The sequence below is a fragment of the Muscardinus avellanarius genome (genome assembly GCF_963383645.1).
Source record: "Muscardinus avellanarius genome assembly, chromosome: 22".
NCBI lineage: Eukaryota > Metazoa > Chordata > Mammalia > Rodentia > Gliridae > Muscardinus > Muscardinus avellanarius.
The window spans coordinates 8,411,901-8,432,328 of record NC_137808.1 but is presented as its reverse complement, the minus strand read 5'-3'; the positions used below and the strand labels follow the sequence as shown (position 1 = coordinate 8,432,328).

General features: G+C 55.6%; 1 protein-coding gene across 1 annotated transcript; it reads left to right on the top strand.

The window, feature by feature from the left end:
* Window positions 1-423: 423 nt before the first annotated feature.
* On the top strand, window positions 424-19,774 carry EOGT (EGF domain specific O-linked N-acetylglucosamine transferase; the record flags this gene model as incomplete). Its single annotated transcript, XM_080718050.1, has 15 exons — window positions 424-615; window positions 2,605-2,705; window positions 3,702-3,810; window positions 4,495-4,589; window positions 5,332-5,436; window positions 7,709-7,815; window positions 9,695-9,798; window positions 11,561-11,653; window positions 12,432-12,503; window positions 12,942-13,028; window positions 13,919-13,987; window positions 14,719-14,780; window positions 17,606-17,725; window positions 18,430-18,532; window positions 19,628-19,774. The coding sequence occupies 15 exons, from the start codon at window positions 424-426 to the stop codon at window positions 19,772-19,774; spliced, it is 1,566 nt and encodes a 521-aa protein (XP_080574176.1).
* Window positions 19,775-20,428: the final 654 nt, after the last annotated feature.

Genomic DNA, 20,428 nt, shown 5'->3' with positions numbered 1-20,428 from the left:
TTCTTTCGAAACGGGGGCTGGATAAGTTGCTGGCAGCCTCCCTGAGCTGCTGAGGCTGGCCTCGAACCCGCGATCCTCCGGTCTCAGCTTCCCAGGGGCTGAAATGATAGGCATGCACCACCATGGCCGGCAGCAGGACGTGCGCACGCGTGTGTGTGTGTGTGTGTGTGTGTGTGCGCGCGTGTGTGTGTGTAGTACTGGGGATGGAACCCAAGGGCATTCTACCTCTGAGTTACACCCCGACCCTAGTTTTACATTTTTATTTGGAAATAAGGTCTCACTGGCTGCTGAGCGTCTTTGCTTGCTGAGGCTGGCCTCAAGCCTGCCGTCCTCCTGTCTCGGCCTCCCGAGGACCCGGATGACCGGCCAGCACGAGCCCTTGTGACCGGAGCTGTTTCCGCGCGGTCTCCAGGCCGAGGCACTATGTTGATGCTGCTGGCCCTCGGAGCCTTCCTTCAGGAAGTGCCGCGGAGCGGCCAAGATGAGGGGCCGCCCGGCCGGCCCCTGTTCGACTACGCCGGCCTCCGCCTGCCCGAGGAGCACATTCCCTTCTTCCTGCACAACAACCAGCCTCTCGCCGCCCTCTGCCGGAGGGACTCACGCTGTCCGTACAAGGTGCGCTCGTTCTTTGCCTCTCCTTCCCTTTTGCTTATTTATTTTCAGTTTTTATTTTTTTGCGGGTCTGGGGGTGGAACCCAGGGGCGTTCGACCTCCGAGCTACACCCCTGCCCTATTTTTTATTCTTTTATTTTGAACCCGGGTCGCACTGAGTTGCGGAGGGCCTCGCTAAGTAGCCGAGGCCGTCCGCGAACCGCGCTCCTCCGGTCTCGGCCTCCCGAGCGCTGGGATGACGAGCGCGCCCACCACGCCCGGCCCTTCCTTCATTTTTAAAAGGGCACATTCTAGCCTGCGTGTGAAGAAAATGAAGGTACGCGCGTAACTTTCGGGACTGTTTCCGTCCCTGTCACACGCCTGTGTGACTAAACTTGGCCTAAAATGATGCCCCGTTTCCAAGAGCGACTCTTAGGATCTGGCCGGGCCTCGTGGCGCACACCTCGTGACCCCAGTCCTTGAGAGGCTGAGGCAGGAGGGTCGCAGGTTGGAGGCTGGCCTCGGCAACTTAGCGAGGCCTTCTGGGACTTAGCGAGGCCCTCTGTCCAAATAAAATAATAAAATCGGGCTGGGGGTGCAGCTTAGTGGTAGAATGGCGCTGGGTTCCATCCCCAGTGCCAGAAATAACAATGAAATAGAATATATCTCACTGGTACAATCAAGAGGAAGCCAGTGCTTTCTTCTGAAAGTGAAGCAAATCTGATTGGGTTCAAAATGAAGAACTTCCCACCTTTCTTCTTTCTGGAAGCGCGCCTTCAGGCTGGCGCTTCATTTCAATAATAACGCCCCCAAGGGTGTCTCCCAGAATTAGGACCTCAGGGGGAAATGGCCTCAACCGGCTGTTAAGAAGTCTCAGGCCCTTGAGAGATCAAAGCTGGGCAGGATCAAAGCTGGACGCCCGGAAACTTCCTTTCCCATGGAAGTTAGCCAGGAAAGGCCCGGAGTCCGCAGCCCGGAGCCCCGCCGGCCCCGCCGCCGCCTGGTGGAGGGGTGGGGGTGGGGCTCCGCTACTGTGGGCTACTGGGGGTGAAGCCAGGGCATTCTGCCTCTGAGTTAAACCTCCCAGGCCTTTTCTTTCTTTGGAAACAGAGTCTCCCCAAGTGGCTGGGGCTGGCCTCCAACCTGCGGTCCTCCCGTCTCAGCCTCCAGGTCCTGGCGTGAGGGGGGCGCCCCACGGCCCGCTCCTGAGTAAAGTCGCAGACCTGTTCAGTCCACTCGGTTTGGCTGGGATTCTTCAGTAAAACAAATTCCAACTTCTTGGGGATCGATTTTAGAACTGATTTGCTTTCTGAGAAAGGTCATTTTTTTTTTTTTAATTTGGAAACAGGGTCTCAGCAGGCTGCTAGATTCTCACTCAGTAGCTGAGGCTGGCTTCGAACCTGCGCGATCCTCCTGTCTCCTCCTCCCAGGCACGGGGATGACAAGTGTGCGCCGCCACGCCCTGCTTAAGAGATCATTTTTTATTAAAGATTTGTTGGTATTGTCTCTTCCTCCTCCTCCTCCTCCTTCTTCTATTTTTTTTCTTTTTTCTTTTTTATTTTTTTTTTTGGTGCTGAGAATTGAACCCGGGGCATTCTACCCCGAGCTGCACCCCCAGGCCTAGGTTATTGTTTTGTTTTGAAATGGGGTGTCACTAAGTTGCTGAGCCTGGCCTCGAACCCGCCATCCTCTTGTCTCAGTTTAACAAGTACCGGCACGATAGGTGTGCGCCATCGTGCCCGGCAGGGTTTGTTTCTTAATGGGAAAACCTAAGCGTTCACCGGAAAGGTCAGAATGGAGCATTTATCATCCCTGTCCTCGGGAGGCTGAGACAGGAGGCCAGCGTGCTGTGACTTAGCCACACGCTGCTTCTAAATAAAAATTTTGAAAAGTGCTGGGGGTGTAAACGAGAGCCAGAACGGCCCGGGTTCCGTCCCCAGTGCCACAGTAAACAAGCACATACATACACGTGTCCAAGGAGAGCGGCCGGAATGTACGCGTGTTGTTTTCTAGAAATACTTAGGCCATCTCAAGTCCTGCTGGGGTTATGAGAAGTCCTGCGAGGCCGCGTTCAGGTTCAGCTACCCCGTGTGCACCTCCGTCGACCTGGGCTGGTAAGTCTCCCTGCCGACGCCCCTGCATTTTTTCTTTTCTTTCTTTCTTTCTTTCTTTCTTTCTTTCTTTCTTTTTTTTTAATGGTACTAGGGATGAAACTCGGGCATTTTACCTCCGAGTGCCACCCCTAGCCACATTTATTTATCCTTTATTTTGTTTTTTGTTTTTTGTTTTTTTTGGTGGTACTGGGGTTCCTGGAAGCCCTTCTACCTCCGGGCTACGCTCCCAGACCTGTTTTTACATTTTTTTATTTGGAAACAGGGTCTCCTAAGCCAGCACGCGCGGCTGGCTTTGAACCTGTGCGATCCTCCTGTCTCTGCCTCCCAAGCGCGGGGATGACGAGTGGTCGCCACCACGCCCGGCTTTATCCTTTATTTTGCAACAGAGTCTCACTGAGTTGCAGAGGGCCTCACTAAGTAGCTGAGGCTGGCCTTGAACTGGCGATCCACCTGCCTCAGCCTCCCAAGTACTGGGATTACAGGCTTGCGCCACCACACCCAGCTGCTCATATACTTCTAAAAAAAACTAAGGTGAGCCGGGCGTGGTGGCGCACGCTTGTAATCCTCGCGCTTGGGAGGCTGAGACAGGAGGATCGCGGTTCGCGGACAGCCTCAGCTACTTAGTGAGGCCTTCCACAACTCAGTGAGACCCGGTTTCAAAATAAAGAATAAAAAAATAGGGCAGGGATGTCGCTTGGAGGCCAAATGCCTCTGGGTTCCATCCCCAGACCCGAAAAAAAAAAAAAAAAAAAAAAAAACCAGCCTTGCTGGCTTAAGAGACCCTGTTTCCAAATAAAAATATAAAAAATAGGTCTGGGAGTGTAGCCTGGGGGTAGAAGGCCCCTGGGTTCCACCCTCAGTACCACCAAAATAAATAATTAAAAATTAAGTTCAGAACAGGCTTCTAGCATCGTTCCCTGTAGAAAAGAAATTCAAAGTCCAGAAAAAGTAAAAGGCGGGGGAAAAAAAGTCAGAGAATGTTTTCTTTGCCCACAGGACAGACAGTCTGGCGTCAGCCCAGGACATATTCTGGAAGCAGGCGGACTTCGGCTACGCCAGGGAGCGGCGGGAGGAGATGCGTGTGTTCTGCCGGCCGGAGGCCGAGGTGGGCCGCGGCTCCCCTGCCTCGGCTATATCTGGTTATCTCTTACATCGTTAGTTTAGTTTTTACATAGGGCTCCCTCGCTCTGAGCGCTGGCTCGCCCCAAACTGGGCACTCTGTTTCCTTTGAACAGCTCCTCTCCCTGCAGCAGTGACACTGTTGTTTTTTTGGTTTTGGTGGTTTTTTGGTGGTTCTGGGGTGGAACCCAGAGGCTTTCTACCTCCGGGCTAGACTCCCAGACCGATTTTCTATTTTATGTGGAGACAGGGTCTCGCTAAGTGCCGAGAGCCTCACGAAGTAGCTGAGGCCGGCTTCGAACCCGTGCGACCCTCCTGTCTCGGCCTCCCGAGCGCGGGGACGCCCGGCTGGACACAGTTGTATTTTGAGCCACTGAAAGGGGCTGGAGGTTTAGGCCGCCCCTCCCAAAGTATGCCCAAGAAGAGCAGTAGACGCAGGGCGCGGGGCACGCCTGCCACTCCAGTCCTGGGGAGGCTGAGACGGGAGGAGCCCAGGTTCGAGGCGCTCGCCAGTAGCTGGGGGGTGGGGGGCGGCCCTGGGCGCTTGTGTTTGGGGGCCTGAGCCGAGCCACCCCCGCCCGCGGCTCTCGGCTTTAAACTCGGAGGGCTGCAGACAGGCCTCGGGGTGTCGGTGAGACCTAGAAGCCTGCCGCCCCCCGACCTCTTGCAGGGGGACTCCAGCCTGGCCTGCAGCCGCCACCTCCAGCACTGCCGGGCCTCCAACCTCTACCTGGACCTCAGGAACGTCAAGAGAGACCACGACAGGTAGGCGCGGCCGCTCGCTCGCTCGCTCGCACGGTGAGCGCTCGGGGCTCCCCGGCCGGCCCCGGGAGCCAGTGATCAGTGTCACTTACGTGGCTGAGGCTGGTTTGAACCTCCGCTCTCAGCCTCCCGAGTACTAGGCTGGCCGCTGTGCGCCGCCACGGCCGGCTCGTGTGCTTTCATTTAAGTGTTCTGTTCTGAGTACAGTCACGGCTTGCTTTGTGGTGGGATGCGTCTGGAGATATTTTTTGTCAGACGATTTTGCTGCCGGGCAGACGTCACAGATGTTTTCACACAAAGTAAGACAGCGGCCGGGCGCGGTGGCGCACGCTGTGATCCCGGCATTCGGGAGGCTGAGACCGGAGGATCGCGGTTCGCGGCCGGCCTCGTCTACTTAGCGAGGCCCTCCGCAACTCAGTGAGACCCGGTTTCCAAATAAAGAATAAAAAATAGGGCCGGGGGTGCAGCTCGGAGGTCGAATGCCCCTGGGTTCCATCCCCAGACCCGCAAAAAATGAATGAATGAATGAATGAATGAATGAATAAATAAATAAATAAATAAATAAATAGGGCTGGGGGTGAAGCCTAGAGGTAAAACACCCCTGCTTTAATCCCCAGGCCCACCAACAAGATAAATAAGTAAATTAGAGATTCCAGTCGTCCGATGCTTTTGGAAACTGGCGGTCCCCGGGACTCAGAAGCTCAGGGTGGGCCTCCTAACCAACGCGGCCGTTTCTTAACCCCAGATTCAGAGAAGACTTCCTGCGGAGCGGCGAGGTCGGAGGGCGCTGTCAGCTGGACGTGGGCGCGCTGAGGGCCCAGGGCCAGCGCAAGAGCCCCCTGCAGTCTTGGTAATGGGATTCCTTTGAGTTTTTCCATGTCTGGGGGAGTCACTGGGTTTGGTTTGGTTCGGTTTGGGAACTTGGTACACTTGGGTAGGAACAGGACCGTGGGGAAGCTTACTTAGTGCGTCCACAGATAATTTCCCCTAAAGGTTACTGTGTGGCTGGTCCGAGCCGGACCCCCGGGCCACTGTTGGTCCTGAGGAAGCCGGGGCGGGATCTGAGTCGAAAACATTGTTTACCAAGTGCTGCGGCGGCATCAGGGAGGCTGAGCCGGGAGGATCGCGGTTCCTGGCCGGCCTCAGCTACTTAGCCCTCCGCAACTCAGTGAGACCCTGTTTCAAATCAAGGATAAAAAATAGACCAGGGGGTGCGGCTTGGAGGCCGAATGCCCCTGGGTTCCATCCCTAGTACAGAAAAGGAAAAAAAAAATTAAAGTGTTAGAAGATATGATACACTATTTACTATTTGCAAGGGAAAGGGACAAAATCAGTTCAAAAATACATTTTTGTTAAGTTTTTAAATTTTATTTTGCGGGTCTGGGGATGGAACCCAGGGGGATTCGACCTCCGAGCGACACCCCTGCCCTATTTTTTTTATTCTTTATTTGGAAAGGGTCTCACTGAGTTGCGGAGGGCCTCACTAAGTAACTGAGCCTGCCCGCGAACCGCGATCCTCCGGTCTCAGCCTCCCGAGTGCTGGGATGACGAGCGTGCGCCACCACGCCCGGCTAAGACTCCTTAAAAAAAAATAAACAATTTTGCCCTCAGGGATATTTAAAAATAGCACAGGAATTTGCCATTGTGCTCCTAACTCAGCTTCCTGTGCTGATTGCCCCGCCTACCCCAGAGCGCAAGATCCCAGGCAGGAAACTGACACTGTACGGCTGGCTGACCGGGCCAGCCTCGCACGCAGTCAGAAGAACAAAGCAACAAAGGCGGGCCGGGGCGCTCGCCTGCCATCACAGTGCCTGGGAGGCCGAGACCGGAGGCTCCCAGGTTGGAGGCCGGCCTCGGCAAATAGCGAGGCTCTCCACAGCCCACTGAGACCCTGAAGGACCGGGGTGTATCTTGGAGGTAGAGGCCCTGGCTCAATCCCTAGTGCCACACACACACACGCACACACACGCGCACACACACACACACACACACACACACACACGGTGTAGCCGGGCGCGGTGGCGCACACCCGTCACCCCAGGACTTGGGAGGCTGAGACGGGAGGATTGCGGGTTTCAGGCAGTCGGGACACGGAATGATCCCGGCATCCCAGGTCACTCCTGCTCCTCCTGTCTGCTTGCATACGCTGTTCTCAGCCTTCATTTTGTAGGTCAAACGTTCATGCTTTGCTAAGCAGACTATGTTTACTTATTCATTTAATTTATTTATTTTGGTACTGGGGATTTAACGCAGGGCCATTCTACCTCTAAGCTATATCCATTACCCTGATTTTTTTTTTTTTTTTTTTGGTGGTGGTCCTGGGGTTCCTGGAAGCCCTTCTACCTCCGGGCTACACTCCCAGACCTATTTTTAATTATTATTATTATTATTATTATTATTATTATTATTTTATTATTATTTGGTGGTCCTGGGGTTCCTGGAAGCCCTTCTACCTCCGGGCTACACTCCCAGACCTATTTTTTTTTTTTTTGAAACAAGTTCTCTTAAGCCAGCGCGCTTGGCTGGCTTCGAACCCGCGGGATCCTCCTGTCTCCGCCTCCCGAGCGCGGGGATGACCAGCACGCGCCACCGCGCCCGGCTTTTTTTTTTTCATTTTTATTTTCTAATGTTTTTTTCTTTTGGTACTGGGGGTGGAACCCAGGGACATGCGACTTTCGAGTTACACCCTCAGCCCTATTTCTTATTCTCTTTTTTTGGTGGTGGTAGGGATGGAACCCAGAGGCTTTCTACCTCCGGGCCACACTCCCGGACCTGTTCTTTATATTATATTTGGAAACGGGGCCTCACTGAGTTGCCGAGAGGCTCACTAAGTAGCCGAGGCTGGCTTCGAACCGTGCGATCCTCCCGTGTCAGCCTCCCAGGCGCGGGGATGACCAGCGGGCGCCGCCACGCCCGGCTTAGACTGAATTTTAAAGTCATCCTGTGTGTGGTCTTAGCATCGATGTCGATGGCAAATGACATAAATAAGTGTGAGAAGCGTGTCTCCGGAGGCCAGTCCGCACCAGGACCAGAGCCTGCCCGGCGAACACATCCCAAGCTCGGCTGTGGCCACAGAAGGCTTGGAAGAAGCTCCGCGCTTGGCGCCCCACTGGGCATTTCAGGTTTGCTGAACTCCAGAGCTATACGCAGCTGGACGCCAGACCCATAGAGGACGCCGAGTGTGACCTGGTCATTGAAAAACCCACCTATTTCGTGAAGCTGGACGCAGGTGAGAGGCCCGGCGTCTTCTCCTTTGGTCCACGAGCTTCCTTCTGTTTGGCTACGAGTCTCCAGCAAGTTTCTCTCTATTTTTTGTGGTACCGGGGATCGAGCCCAGGGACCTTCTTCCTCTGAGGCGAACCCGCCAGCCTGTTTGCTCTTTTTATTTTGAAACGGGGTCTCGCTAGGTGGCCGAGGGCCTCTCTGTTGCCGAGGCTGAACTCGAACCTCAGGTCCTCCCGTCTCAGCCTCCCGAGGGCTCGGATTCCAAGCGGGCGCCACCGCCCCCGGCTCTGTCGGTTTTAAATGCGATAAAACAGTGCATTTGATTTTTACTTTGTACTCCAAAGTCGGTGAACTAGTGGAAACTTCCGACTTAGTTTATTTGTATTTTTTTTTAATTTTTTATTTTTTTTTTGGTGGTACTGGGGTTCCTGGAAGCCCTTCTACCTCTGGGCTACACTCCCAGACCTATTTTCTGTATTTTTGAAACAGGGTCTCTTAAACCAGCGCGGCTGGCCTCGATCCTCTTGCCTCTGCCTCCCAAGCGCAGGGATTACAAGCGTGCGCCACCACGCCCGGCTATTTGTATTTTTTTATTTGGGGGTACTGGGATTGAACTCGAGGGCATTCTACTTACAAGCTATCCCCCCAAGCCCTATTTTATGTTTTATTTTGCAATGGGGTCTCCCGAGGTTCCTCAGGATCTCATAAAATTGCTGAGGCTGGCCTCTACCCCGCGATCCTTCCGTCTCGGCCTCCCAAGTACTGGGAGGACAGGCGCCTGTCGCCACCCCGGCCCCCAGGCACTGTGTGCTTTTGGTATCCTACAAGAAACAAACACCTTTGTAAGTCAGCGGCCCCAGACTGCTTTCTCTAACCCTGTGATTTAGAACGCATTTCACGAGAGTGTTTTGTTGATTTATTTATTTTTATTATTATTTTTTTTGGTGGTACTGGGGGTGGAACCCAGAGGCCTTCTACCTCTGGGCTATAACCCCCAGACCTATTTTATATCTTTATTTGGAAACAGGGTCTCACTAAGTTGCCGAGAGCCTCACTCAGTAGCTGAGGCTGGCCTCGAACCCGCGCGACCCTCCTGTCTCAGCCTCCCGAGCGCGGGGATGACGAGCGTGCGCCACCGCGCCCGGCCACGACAGTGTTTTAAAATGCGAGGCCACGGGTCCACCGTGGCAGTGCTTCTGATATCATCTGCACGAGCAGAGTTAATTTAAAATTCTTTTGGAAGTTACGGCCTGTGGCATAGTCTTAGGATGAAAGAACCCTGGACTTTTCCCCCTATCTGCGCAGAGGCGGGAGTCAGAGCTCGCCAGCGTAAGGAGCGGGGGAGGCCGTGGCCTGGAGCGGAGGCGCAGACCTCCGGTCGGAGACGAGGGCGCTGCGCCCCATCCTCCACAATCCGCGGCGCTGCGCCGGGGAGCAGAGAGCCCCGCCACGGGCACCTGACAGCCACTCTCACTCACGGATGCCAGTTTCAATGTGCTCTGCCATCATTAATTAATTGTTTCTTCATTTATTTCTTGTTTGTGATCCTGGGGGTGGAGCCCGGGGGCATTCTACTTCCGAGCTACACACCCAGCCATATCTTGTTCTTTTCGTTTTCTTTTTTTTATTTTTGTGGTACTGGAGAAGGAGCCCAGGGGCATTCGGCCTCCGAGCTCCACCCCCGGCCCTGTCTTTTGTTCCTCATTTGGAACCCGGGTCTCGCCGAGCTGCAGAGGCCTCGCTAAGTAGCCGAGGCCGGCGCGCCCCGCGGTCCTCCGGTCTCGGCCTCCCGAGGGCCGGGAGGCCAAGCGCCCCGCGGGCTAGGTGGGGTCGGGCGTGCCGACCCGCCCTCGGGCTTGATCCTCGGGCTCCTTCCCGCGCAGGCGTCAACATGTATCACCACTTCTGCGACTTCATCAACCTGTACATCACGCAGCACCTGAACAACTCCTTCGGCACCGACGCCTACGTCGTCATGTGGGACACCGTAAGTGGCCTCCGGCCTCCCCGGTGCGGAGGCTCTGGCCTCCCCAGAGCCTTCCGAGACTCGGAGCCCGGCAGGAGGGCAGCCTCGTGCGCCTCGCGGCTCAGGCTCGCCTCGCGGGCTTCCGTCCTGCGCTCGGACTTCTCTTTCTTTTTCTGCGGTGTTGGGGCTGGAACCCAGGGGCACTGTGCCCTGATCGACACCCCCAGCCCCATGTTTTTTTTTCTTTATTTGGAAACAGGGCCTCACTGAGTTGCAAAGGGCCTGCTCGGTAGCCGAGGCTGGCCTCGAGCCGCATTCCTCCGCCTCAGGCTCCCAAACGCTGGGATTGCGAGCGTGCGCCCGCGCCCGGTCTTACTCAGATTAGAAAAGCGTTTGTCGTAGCCGAGCACGGCGCACACGGCTGTCATCCCAGCACCCGGGAGGCCGGGACTGCAGGACCGCAGTTTTGAGGCCGGCCTCGGCAAGTAGTGAGACGCTCGGCAACCTGGCAAGACCCCGTTTCAAATTAAAAAGGGGCCAGCCGGGCGTGGGGGCGCGCGCTTGTCATCCCAGCATTTCAGAGGCTGAGACGGGAGGATCGCGGTTCGAGGCCGGCCTCAGCTACTACTTAGTGAGGCCCTTTGCAGCTCAGTGAGACCCTGTTTCAAAATAAAAACAATGAAAAAAAATAGGGCCGAGCGTGTAGCTTGAAGGTAGAGTGCCCCTAGGTTTAATCCCCAGTGTCACAAAAAGAAAAGAAAGTTGTGCGGATATAGTTCTTTCAAAGTTACTGAGAACTGGTTAAAAATAATTCTCCTCTCCGTGTTTGTCTGAGGCTGCCGCAGATAATTGAATTTGGGGTGCGGAGGTGAAGCTTCTCGGGGCGGCGTTTATTGAATAGTGCACGATATCTCTGGGAAGGGACCAGTCAGGATTCGTTTATTTTATTACTAGCATTTCCTTTCAGAGGTATCTTATTTCATCTTTAATATTCTACCTCCAACGTGTTAGAATCGATTTTCCCAATTGTCTCTTACGTATTATTGAGCGAGACGGGGACGGTTTATTTCGATGGTTGAGAAGCGCCTTTATTAAGACGCATCGGGTCGGCGTGGCGGCGCGCGCCCGCATCCCCGTCCTTGGGAGGCTGCGACAGGAGGACCGCAGGTTGGAGGCCGGCCTCGGCACCTTGGTGGGGCCCTTAGCAACACAGAGAGGCCCTCAGCCGCTGAGTGAGACCCTGGCTGAAAAAAACAATAAAATATCGCCGGGCGTTGGCTCCGCTGCTCGGCGTCCCGCCGGGGAGGCGGAGACAGGAGGATGGCGTTAGTTCGAAGCCGGCCGCGCCGGCTCGAGATCCTGTTTCCAAATAAAAATATAAAATAGGTCCGGGAGCGTAGCCCGGAGGTAGAAGGGCTTCCGGGACCCCCGGTCCCACCCAAAAAAAAGAAAGAAAAAATGATCGGAGAAGCACAAAAGGGAGAGGTTTTTTCTTTTTAGTTCCCAGTAATTTTGAAATAACTCTAATAGGCAAAACTTGCAATTTGGGAATCTGAAAACAGAATGCTCTGCCGCCACGGAGCCTCGGATGGTAGCGACGGGGTCCTGCCGACCGACCGCAGACCTGAGCGCAGACCTGAGCGGACCTGCTGCGGCCCCGATTGCTTTCTGTTCTCTTTTTGTTCTTTGTTGTCGGCGTCCTGGGGCCCCGGGGCGTTCTACCTCCGAGCTCAGCCCGATTTTTATTCTTCTGCTTTGTCCTGTCCTGCGCTCCTCCTCCCAGAGCTCATACGGCTACGGGGACTTGTTCTCGGAAACCTGGAAAGCTTTCACGGACTACGACGTCATCCACCTGAGGGCCTACGACTCCCAGAGGGTGAGGGGGGACGGGACGGCCCCCAGGCGCTCCCCGCTCCGTTGCAGCTGGAATTCCGCTTCTCACTGGCCTGTGGCTTTGACAAGCTCTTAGTAACTCTTTTTGTATGCCCGGTAGGAGGGATTGACCTCTGAGCTACAAGCTGGCTCTGTTGTTGTTGTTGTTGTTATTATTATTATTATTATTATTATTATTATTATTATTATTTGCAGCAATGGGGATGGAACTCAGAAGCATTCTACCCCTTGAGTTCTACCCACAGCCCTATTTATTTATTTTTTATTCTTTATTTTCAAACAGGGTCTCGCTGAGTTGCAAAGGGCCTCGCTAAGTAGCTGAGGCTGGCCGCAAACTGCAGTCCTCCCGTCTCAGCCTCCCGAGTGCTGGGATGACAAGTGTGTGCCGCCACGCCCGGCTATTATTATTTTTATTTTTTATTATTTTATTTTATTGCAGAACTGGGGATGGAAGCCAGGAGCATTCTGCCTCCGAGCTACACCCTCGGCCCTATTTTCTCTTCTTTATTTTGAGACAGCGTGGCTATTATTATAACAGCCGGGCTATTATTATTATCTCGAAAACGAGGTGTCACCAAGTTGCCAAGCCCAGACTCGAACCTGCGATTCCCCGTGACGTTACCGGCCGCGTCGCCGCGCCCGGCTCTTGTAAACCTATCGCTGGCTTTCAGACAGCGCTCAACCGCTTTCGGGCAGAATGGAGAGGGGGGCGGCCGGTTCCCCGCGGGGCCCCTGACCGGAGCCCCCGTCCCCGGCCCTAGGTGTGCTTCCGGGACGCCGTGTTCTCCCTGCTGCCCCGCATGCGCTACGGCCTCTTCTACAACACCCCCCTGGTAAGCCCCGGGGCCTCTTCTACGACACCCCCATGGGAAGCCCCAGGGCCTCTGCGACACCCCCCTGGAAAGCCCCGGGGCCTTGTCTACAACACCCCCCTGGGAAGCCCCCCTGGGAAGCCCCGGGCCTCTTCTGCGACACCCCCTTGGGAAGCCCCGGGGCCTCGTCTACAACACCCCCCCCCCCCGGGAAGCCCCGGGGCCTTGTCTGCGACACCCCCCTGGGAAGCCCCGGGGCCTCTTCTACAGCACCCCCCTGGGAAGCCCTGGGGCCTCTGCGACACCCCCCTGGGGAGCCCCGGGGCCTCTTCTATGACACCCCCCCGGGATGCCCTGGGGCCTCTTCTGCGACACCCCCCTGGGAAGCCCCGGGCCTCTTCTGCAGCACCCCCCGGGAAGCTCGGGGCTTGGCGGCGTGACCGAGCCCTCCCTCCGCAGGTGGCGGGCTGCGGGCGCAGCGGCCTGTTCAGGGCCTTCTCCCAGCACCTGCTGCACAGGCTCGGCGTGGCGCAGGACGGGCCCCAGGTGAGCCGCCGGGCTGGGAGGAAAACCCAACCGGGCAGTGCGTTCGCCGCGTGGACTCCGGCGGCTCACTATTAATCCGGTCTCACGGAAAGGCGCCTCTCCCGCTTTTTCCCGCCCTTTCCTCTCCGAGGCTGCGCCTTCCCCGGATCCCCGTGGAAACCCCAGGGAAAAAATCCACCCCGCCCGTCGACCAGCCACCCGACCCCGGCGTGGCGGACAGGGTCTGCCTTCCCTGGCTACAGGCCGCCATTTTTCTTATTCTTTCTTTGAATATTGTTTGTGGTCCTGGGGATGGACCCCGGGGGCGTTCGACCTCTGAGCTCCACCCCCAGCCCTATTTTTATATTCTTTATTTTGAAACAGGGTCTCATGGAGTCGCAAAGGGCCTCGCTGCGTAATAGCTGTGGCCGGCCGTGACCGTGGCCCTCCAGTCTCAGCCTCCCCAGTGCTGGGATGACGAGCTGCTCCAAAGCACCAGCACCCAATTGTCCTGTTTGACTGGCTTTTGCTCCTGGGTCGCAATCCGTCTTTGCCTCCCCCGCCCCTCCCAGCCTCGGCCTCCACTGTTAATTCTCCTTGGGGGAGTCAACTTTCGCCCGTCTCTGAGCCTGGCTTTTTTCCCTTCACCATCATACCCTCTGGTGTGGGTCTTGGTGCCCCGGGACGGGATTCTGTTCTTTTAAATTGCCAAGTAATATTCCACTCTGCACACACACCGCTTTTTTTTTAAGCGGACACATTTTTGTTCCCTGAGAACAACAGGGCGCCCGCTAAGGAGCCAGCGTTCCTTGTTCCTTCAGTGCACCCTCTGGAGTCACTCTGGAGTCTGGGTGTTCGCGATCCAGGCCTATCAGAAGCAGTGCGATTTTGCCTCTGCCTTTTGATTACAGGATGGAAAAATTCGAGTTACCATTCTCGCCCGGAGCACAGAATACCGGAAAATACTAAACCAAAATGAGGTTAGTTTTGTTTTTTATTAATTAATTTTTTTTTTTTTTTTGCAACACCAAGATAGAACCCAGGGGCATCGTACCTCCGAGCTACATCCCCGGCCTTTTTTTTTTTTTTTTTTTTAAGTCTTTTTATTTCTGAAACAGGGTCTCACTGATTGGCAAGGGGCCTCGGCACGTAGCTGAGGCCGTCCGCCAACCTGCGGTCCTCCCGCCTCAGCCTCCCATGTACTGGGATGACAAGTCCGTGCAGGTTCAAAGCCTGCCTCAGCAAACCCAGTGAGACCCGGTTTCCAAATAAGAAATAAAATAAAATAAAATCGGACTGGGGGTGTAGCTCAGAGATAGAGTGCCTCTGGGTTCAATTCCCAGTGCCAAAAATAAATAGATGAGAGAGAAAGAAAAAAGTAAAGAAAGAGCCGGGCGTGGTGGGCGCGCTTGTCATCCCAGCTCTTGGGAGGCTGAGACAGGGGGATTGCGGTTCAAAGCCAGCCTCGGCTACTGAGTGAGGCCCTCTGCAACTCAGTGAGACCCTGTTTCCAAATATAAAATAGGTCTGCAAGTATAGCCCGGAGGTAGAAAGGCCCTGGGTTCCACCCCAGTACCACCAAAAAAATCATAAACTAAAATAAGGACGGAAGGAAGGAAGGAAGGAAGGAAGACTGAAAGTCAGTGGGAAGTGAAATGGAACAGGAGGAAGGAGAAGGAAATGTCAACGTCTCTCTCTCTTCTGTTTCCAGCTTGTAAACGCACTAAAAACAGTGTCCATGTTTCAAGTCCAGATCGTGGATTACAAGTATAAGTAAGTGTGGCCGCTTCTTGCCGAGGCTTCCCGGCGGGAGGGAGGGAGCCGCGGCCGAGGCCGGGGCCGTGGAGGTCCACGGGGGCCGCCGCCGGGCTCTTCCGGGGGCCTCTCGGCGGCAGCAGCAGCGGCACCATTATCGTTATCAATCATTTTGTTGTGCGTCTGGGGATGGAGTCGGCGCATTCGACCTCTGAGCTACACCCCTGCCCTATTATTTAGTCTTTATTTTGAAACAGCGTCTCACTGAGTTGCCGAGGGCCTCGCTAAGTAGCCGAGGCTGTCCGCGAACCACCGTCTTCCCTCTCAGCCTCCCGAGTGCTGGGATGACAGGGTGCGCCCCCGCGCTCAGACGACTTTTAATTTGATTGTGAAACAGGGTCTCGCTAGGTTGCCGTGAGTCTCTCTACCCGCAGAGGCCGTTCCCCAACTTGCGATCCCCCCGGCTCAGTCTCCCAAGTGTTGGGATTCTAGGCATGTGCCTCCATGCCTGGCCCCGGGGTCTCTTATGCGGACCACACCTAGTTATTCAGGAAAAGCAGGAATTCTGTTTTTCATTTTAAATTTCCCTGAAGTTTTAACAACTTGACAACTAGTTCTGATCTTAAAAGAAAAAAAAAAATATATATATATATATATATGCGCATGCCCTGCCTGGCACGGTGGCCACACCTGTCGTCCCAGTACTTGGGAGGCTGAGACAGGAGGATCGCAGATTTGAGGGCAGCCTCCGGAACTTGGCGAGATGCTGTTTCAAAATTTAAGAAAATAAGCCGGGCGTGGTGGCGCACGCTTATAATCCCTGCATTTGGGGGCTGAGACGGGAGGATCGCGGTTCGCAGCCGGCCTCGGCTACTACTTAGTGAGGCTCTCTGCAACTCAGTGAGACCCTGTTTCAAAATAAAGAATTAAAAAATATATAGGGCCGGGGGTATAGCTCAGGGGTAGAAAGCCCCTGGGTTCCATCCACAAGAAACAAAGAAAAAAGAAAAAGAAAAAATAGGGTTTGCGGTATAGCTCGGAGGTAAAATGCCTCTGGGTACAATCTCCAGTAGCAAAAAAAACCCACAGTAAAAGAAAGGGAATGTTATAAAATATTGACATTTCTTTTAAACTTCTGAAACCGTGGAAAGCTTGGCAGACAGGCCGGCTCCGTGCCGTCGGCGCGGCGCCCTCCTGTCTGAACCGTGAAGGCGGAGCGGGGATGTTTCCCGCCGCCCCACAGTCGCTGTCCTGTTCCCCAGATTCTTTGCGTGAGAATTTTGTTTTCTGTGCAAGCATGGAGGCCCGCCAGCACGCGGGTGTGGAAGATGGCCGCCATCGCAGCCAGCGCGGGCACCCGGAGGTGCCGGCCGCGGCGGGCCTCCCTGCTCGCTAACCCCGACCGACCAGGCAGCACTGCGGGCGGCGCAGCTGGGATCCGGCTCCGGGACATAACGTGGCTTTTGCCTCCGAGAACCGCAAACACTCGGTGCCGGAAAATGGCCGTCGGGACGCTAGTGGCGTGTTCCGAGCCCTACGAGTATTGTGATATTTTCATGGTCGCTCTTTCTCTGCAGGTTGAACCCAGAGGCATTCTACCTCTGAGCTGCACCCCCAACCCTTTTTTTAAATTGTTTTTGTTTTGAAACAGGGTCTCGGTAGGTTGCCGGGGGCCTCGCTAAGTTCCCGAGGCCGGCTTCCACCCTGCGACCCTCGCGTCTCAGCCTCCCGAGGACTGGGATGGCGGCTGTGCGCCACCACGCCCGGCTAAGATTTCAGCGTAGGGCTGGTGGTCGTCACCTCTCCACTCCTTCCTTCCCCTTTTGCCCGAGGAGCGAGAACAGGCCTCAGGTTCAGACCTTTCTCTTGAAATAGTATGTGCGTGGGTTTGTTGCTTTTTCTTTTGTTTTGTTTTGGTTTTATTTCAGTGGTCCTGGGGGTGGAACCCAGGGGCTTTCTACCTCCGGGCTGCGCTCCCAGGCCTGTTTATACTTTATTTGGAAACAGGGTCTCACTAAGTCGCTGAGGCTGGCTTCGAACCTGCGCGCTCCTCCTGTCTCAGCTCCCCAAGCGCGGGGATGACAAGCGCGCGCCGCCACGCCTGGCTCTGTATGTGGGTTCGAAGGGGACCTTTTGTTCGGATCTTAACTATTTTTACGGTTTTGTTGATATCTTGCGTGGCTGTTTTTTTCCAGCTGAGATAGCTATTAAAGGTCTCTCTTAAAAATAGATGTATTGAGCCGGGCGCGGTGGTGCACGCTCGTCATCCCCGCGCTTGGGAGGCAGAGCCAGGACAGGAGGATCGCGCAGGTTCGAAGCCAGCCGTGCTGGCTCAGGAGACCCTGTTTCCAAATAAAAATATAAAATAGGTCTGGGAGTGTAGCCCGGAGGTAGAAGGGCTTCCAGGAATCCCAGTGCCACCACCAAAAAAAAAAAAAAAAAAAAAAAAAAAATAGATGTATTGAAGTCTGAAAAAATGTAGGAGTTTATTTAGGAAAAAAAAAAAAAAGTTCCATTACTAAGAAATTAGCCAGGCGCTATGGCGCCTGCCTGGAATTCCAGTACTTGGAAGGCTGAGACAGGAAGATTACAGCCTCAGCTACTTAGTGAGGCCCTGTCTCCAAATAAAGAATAAAAAATAGGGCTGGGAGTGTAGCCCGGAGGTCGAAAGCCCCTGGGCTCCACCCCCAGTACGTGTGAGCGCGCGCGCGCGCGCACACACACACACACACACACACACACACACACGGTGTGACTAATTGCAAGGGTGTGGGTGTGGAATCCGACCTCGGGGCGTTGCTTAGCGGGCCTGGCCTGACCTCCTCGTGCGCTGTGTGCCGCAGGGAGCCGGGCTTCCTGGATCAGCTCCGGATCACGCACAACACGGACGTCTTCGTCGGGATGCACGGAGCCGGGCTCACACACTTACTTTTCCTTCCGGACTGGGCCGTGGTCTTTGAGCTGTGAGTGTTTGGGCGGCTTTCCGTGAGCCGTCTCGGGCACGCCCAGACGCCACAGTCTATGCTCACACGCAAGAAACGTCACCGGGCTCGGCGACGAGGCCACCCGGCCCGCGGGGGGGTGGTTCTGTGTTAAGAGGAGCTCGGGCCCAGGGTGCGCCTGTCCGGCCAACATGCTGACCCCCAAGGTGTGATCTGTCACACGGAGGGGAGGGGGAGGCCGTGAAGGAGAATACCGCCCAAGGGGAAAAACTAACACTGAAAAATGAATTTCCCACTAAGCCGGGCGTGGAGGCGCACACCTAGAATCCCCGCGCTCGGGAGGCTGAGACAGGAGGATCGTGGTTTGTGGACAGCCTCAGCTACTTAGTGAGGCCCTCTGCAACTCGGCGAGACCCGGTTTCAAAATAAAGAATAAAAACTAGGGCAGGGGGTGGAGCTCGGAGGTCGAACGCCCCTGGGTTCCATCCCCAGACCCACAAAAAAAAAAAAGATCTGGGGATGTAGCTTGGAGGTCGAACGCCCCTGGGTTCCGTCTCCAGCACGACACACACACACCGTATGTATGTATGTATGTACGTATGTATGTATGTACGTACGTACGTATGTGTGTATTTCCCCCAGTCTTGCGGTCTTGTGAGGCGCTTTCCCCCGCAGTAACCTCCCTGAGTAGCCACGAGGCCCATGCTCGCCCTCGACACCTGCAGGTACAACTGCGAGGACGAGCGCTGCTACCTGGACCTGGCCAGGCTGAGAGGCGTCCACTACATCACCTGGGAAAAGCGAAGCAAAGTCTTCCCCCAGGACCAGGTAACGCCCGGCCACGGACGCGTCCGCTCCCTTCAGTGACGAGTCCTGGGCTCCGGCGCCCAGCCGCGGCCCTCCTCCGTATATTAGAGTTGCACTTTGGACCCAGCTTCACCGTGGCCTTTGGGCCTAGAAACGTCTACTGAAGCCTGGGCCTGCCGGTGCACGCCGGCATCCTGGTGCTCAGGAGGCGCAGGCGGCAGGATCGCAGCTTCAGGGCCAGCCTCAGCAGCCTAGTGAGACCCTGTTTCAAAAAAAAAAAATAAGGCCGGGCGCGGCGGCGCACGCTTGTCATCCCCGCGCCGGGGAGGCGGAGACAGGAGGATCGCGCAGGTTCGGAGCCGGCCGCGCCGGCTTAAGAGACCCTGTTTCCAAATAAAATATAAATAAATAAATAAATAAATAAATAAATGAAATGAAATGAAATAGAGCTAGGGTGTGGCTCAGAAGTAGAATGCCTCTGGGTTCAATCCCTAGTACCAAAAAGAAAAAAATCTAATATATTAGGCAGTAGGAATCATCAGACTACACCCTGGCCGTCCCCTTGGTTTTTGTAAATAAAGTTTTATTCGGAGCAGGGCTGCCTCTACTTCAGAGGCAGATCCGCGTAACGGGGACTGAGCGTGCGGTCCTGTGGTTGGCAGAGTCGAAGGTCCTCACTCTCTGGCTTTCGTTTTTGGGCAGTACCGGGGGTTGAACTCGGGCATTCTACCTCTGAGCCACACTCCCAGCCCTAGTTTTTTTATGTTTTATTATTTCATTCTATTTTTTGGTGGTAGCGGGAGTGGGACCCAGGGGCTTTCTACCTCCGGGCTACACTCCCAGCCCTATTTTAGACTTTATTTGGAAACAGGGTCTCACTAAGTAGCCGAGGCTGGCTTCGGACCTGCGCGATCCTCCTGCCTCAGCCCCCCAAGCGCGGGGACGACAGGCGTGCGCCCCCACGCCCGGCTGTGTTTTATTTTGAAGCAGGGTCTCACTAAATCGCAGAGGGCCGCACGGGATTGCTGAGGCTGGCCTCCACCTGCGGTCCTCCCGCCTCGGCCTCCCGAGTGCCGGGATGACGCGTGTGCCCGCCACGCCCGGCTTGTTCTGCAGGGCCACCACCCGACGCTGGGGGCGCACCCCAAGTTCACCAACTACGCCTTCGACGTGGAGGAGTTCATGCGCCTGGTCCTGCGCGCGGCGGACCACGTGCTGCGCCACCCCAAGTGGCCGCTGAGGACGGAGCGGGACGAGCTGTGAGCGCGGGCCCGTGGCCCTGTCACCCACGCCGCGCCAAGAGCGAAGCCGCCTCTGCCCCGGCCCGGCCGCCGCCAGACCAAAGCCCCGTGCAGGAGATGATTTTTATAGCGTTTAAGTGTTTCCTGCGCTGGATCGCTGCTGTGCACCGGGAGCCGTCGCATGTTTGCACTGAAGGTTTTACTTTCCGGCTTCTCCTCCGGGACGCCAAAGCGCTCGGCGCCGCAGCCCGAGCACGCGGAGGGGTTTTGCTGGTTGGTTTTGTACGGTCTCACCCCACGGAGCTCCAGCCGTGTGGTGTAGTCGGGTAAATTAAGACCCGCTTATTGTATTTTGGCCAAATGTGCTCACAACACGGGGTGGGGAAGGAGACCGTGCACGGCGCACACGCGCGTACGCACACACACACACACGTGATTCTCAGGACCAAGCTACAGGGATGTCTTATACATCAGTATTTAGTAATAAAAGCCGCGTGGTGATGCTGCACACCTGTCATCCCTGTCCTTGGGAGGCTGAGGCGGGAGGATCGCAGGTTCGAGGCCAGCCTCGGCCACTCAGGGAGACCCCGTTTGCGGCCCAGGCTGCAAGTGTCCCGGGCCGCGCGCCTGCGGACGGACAGGGCCTGCTGGGGTCCAGGCGGGGCAGGGGCTTGCG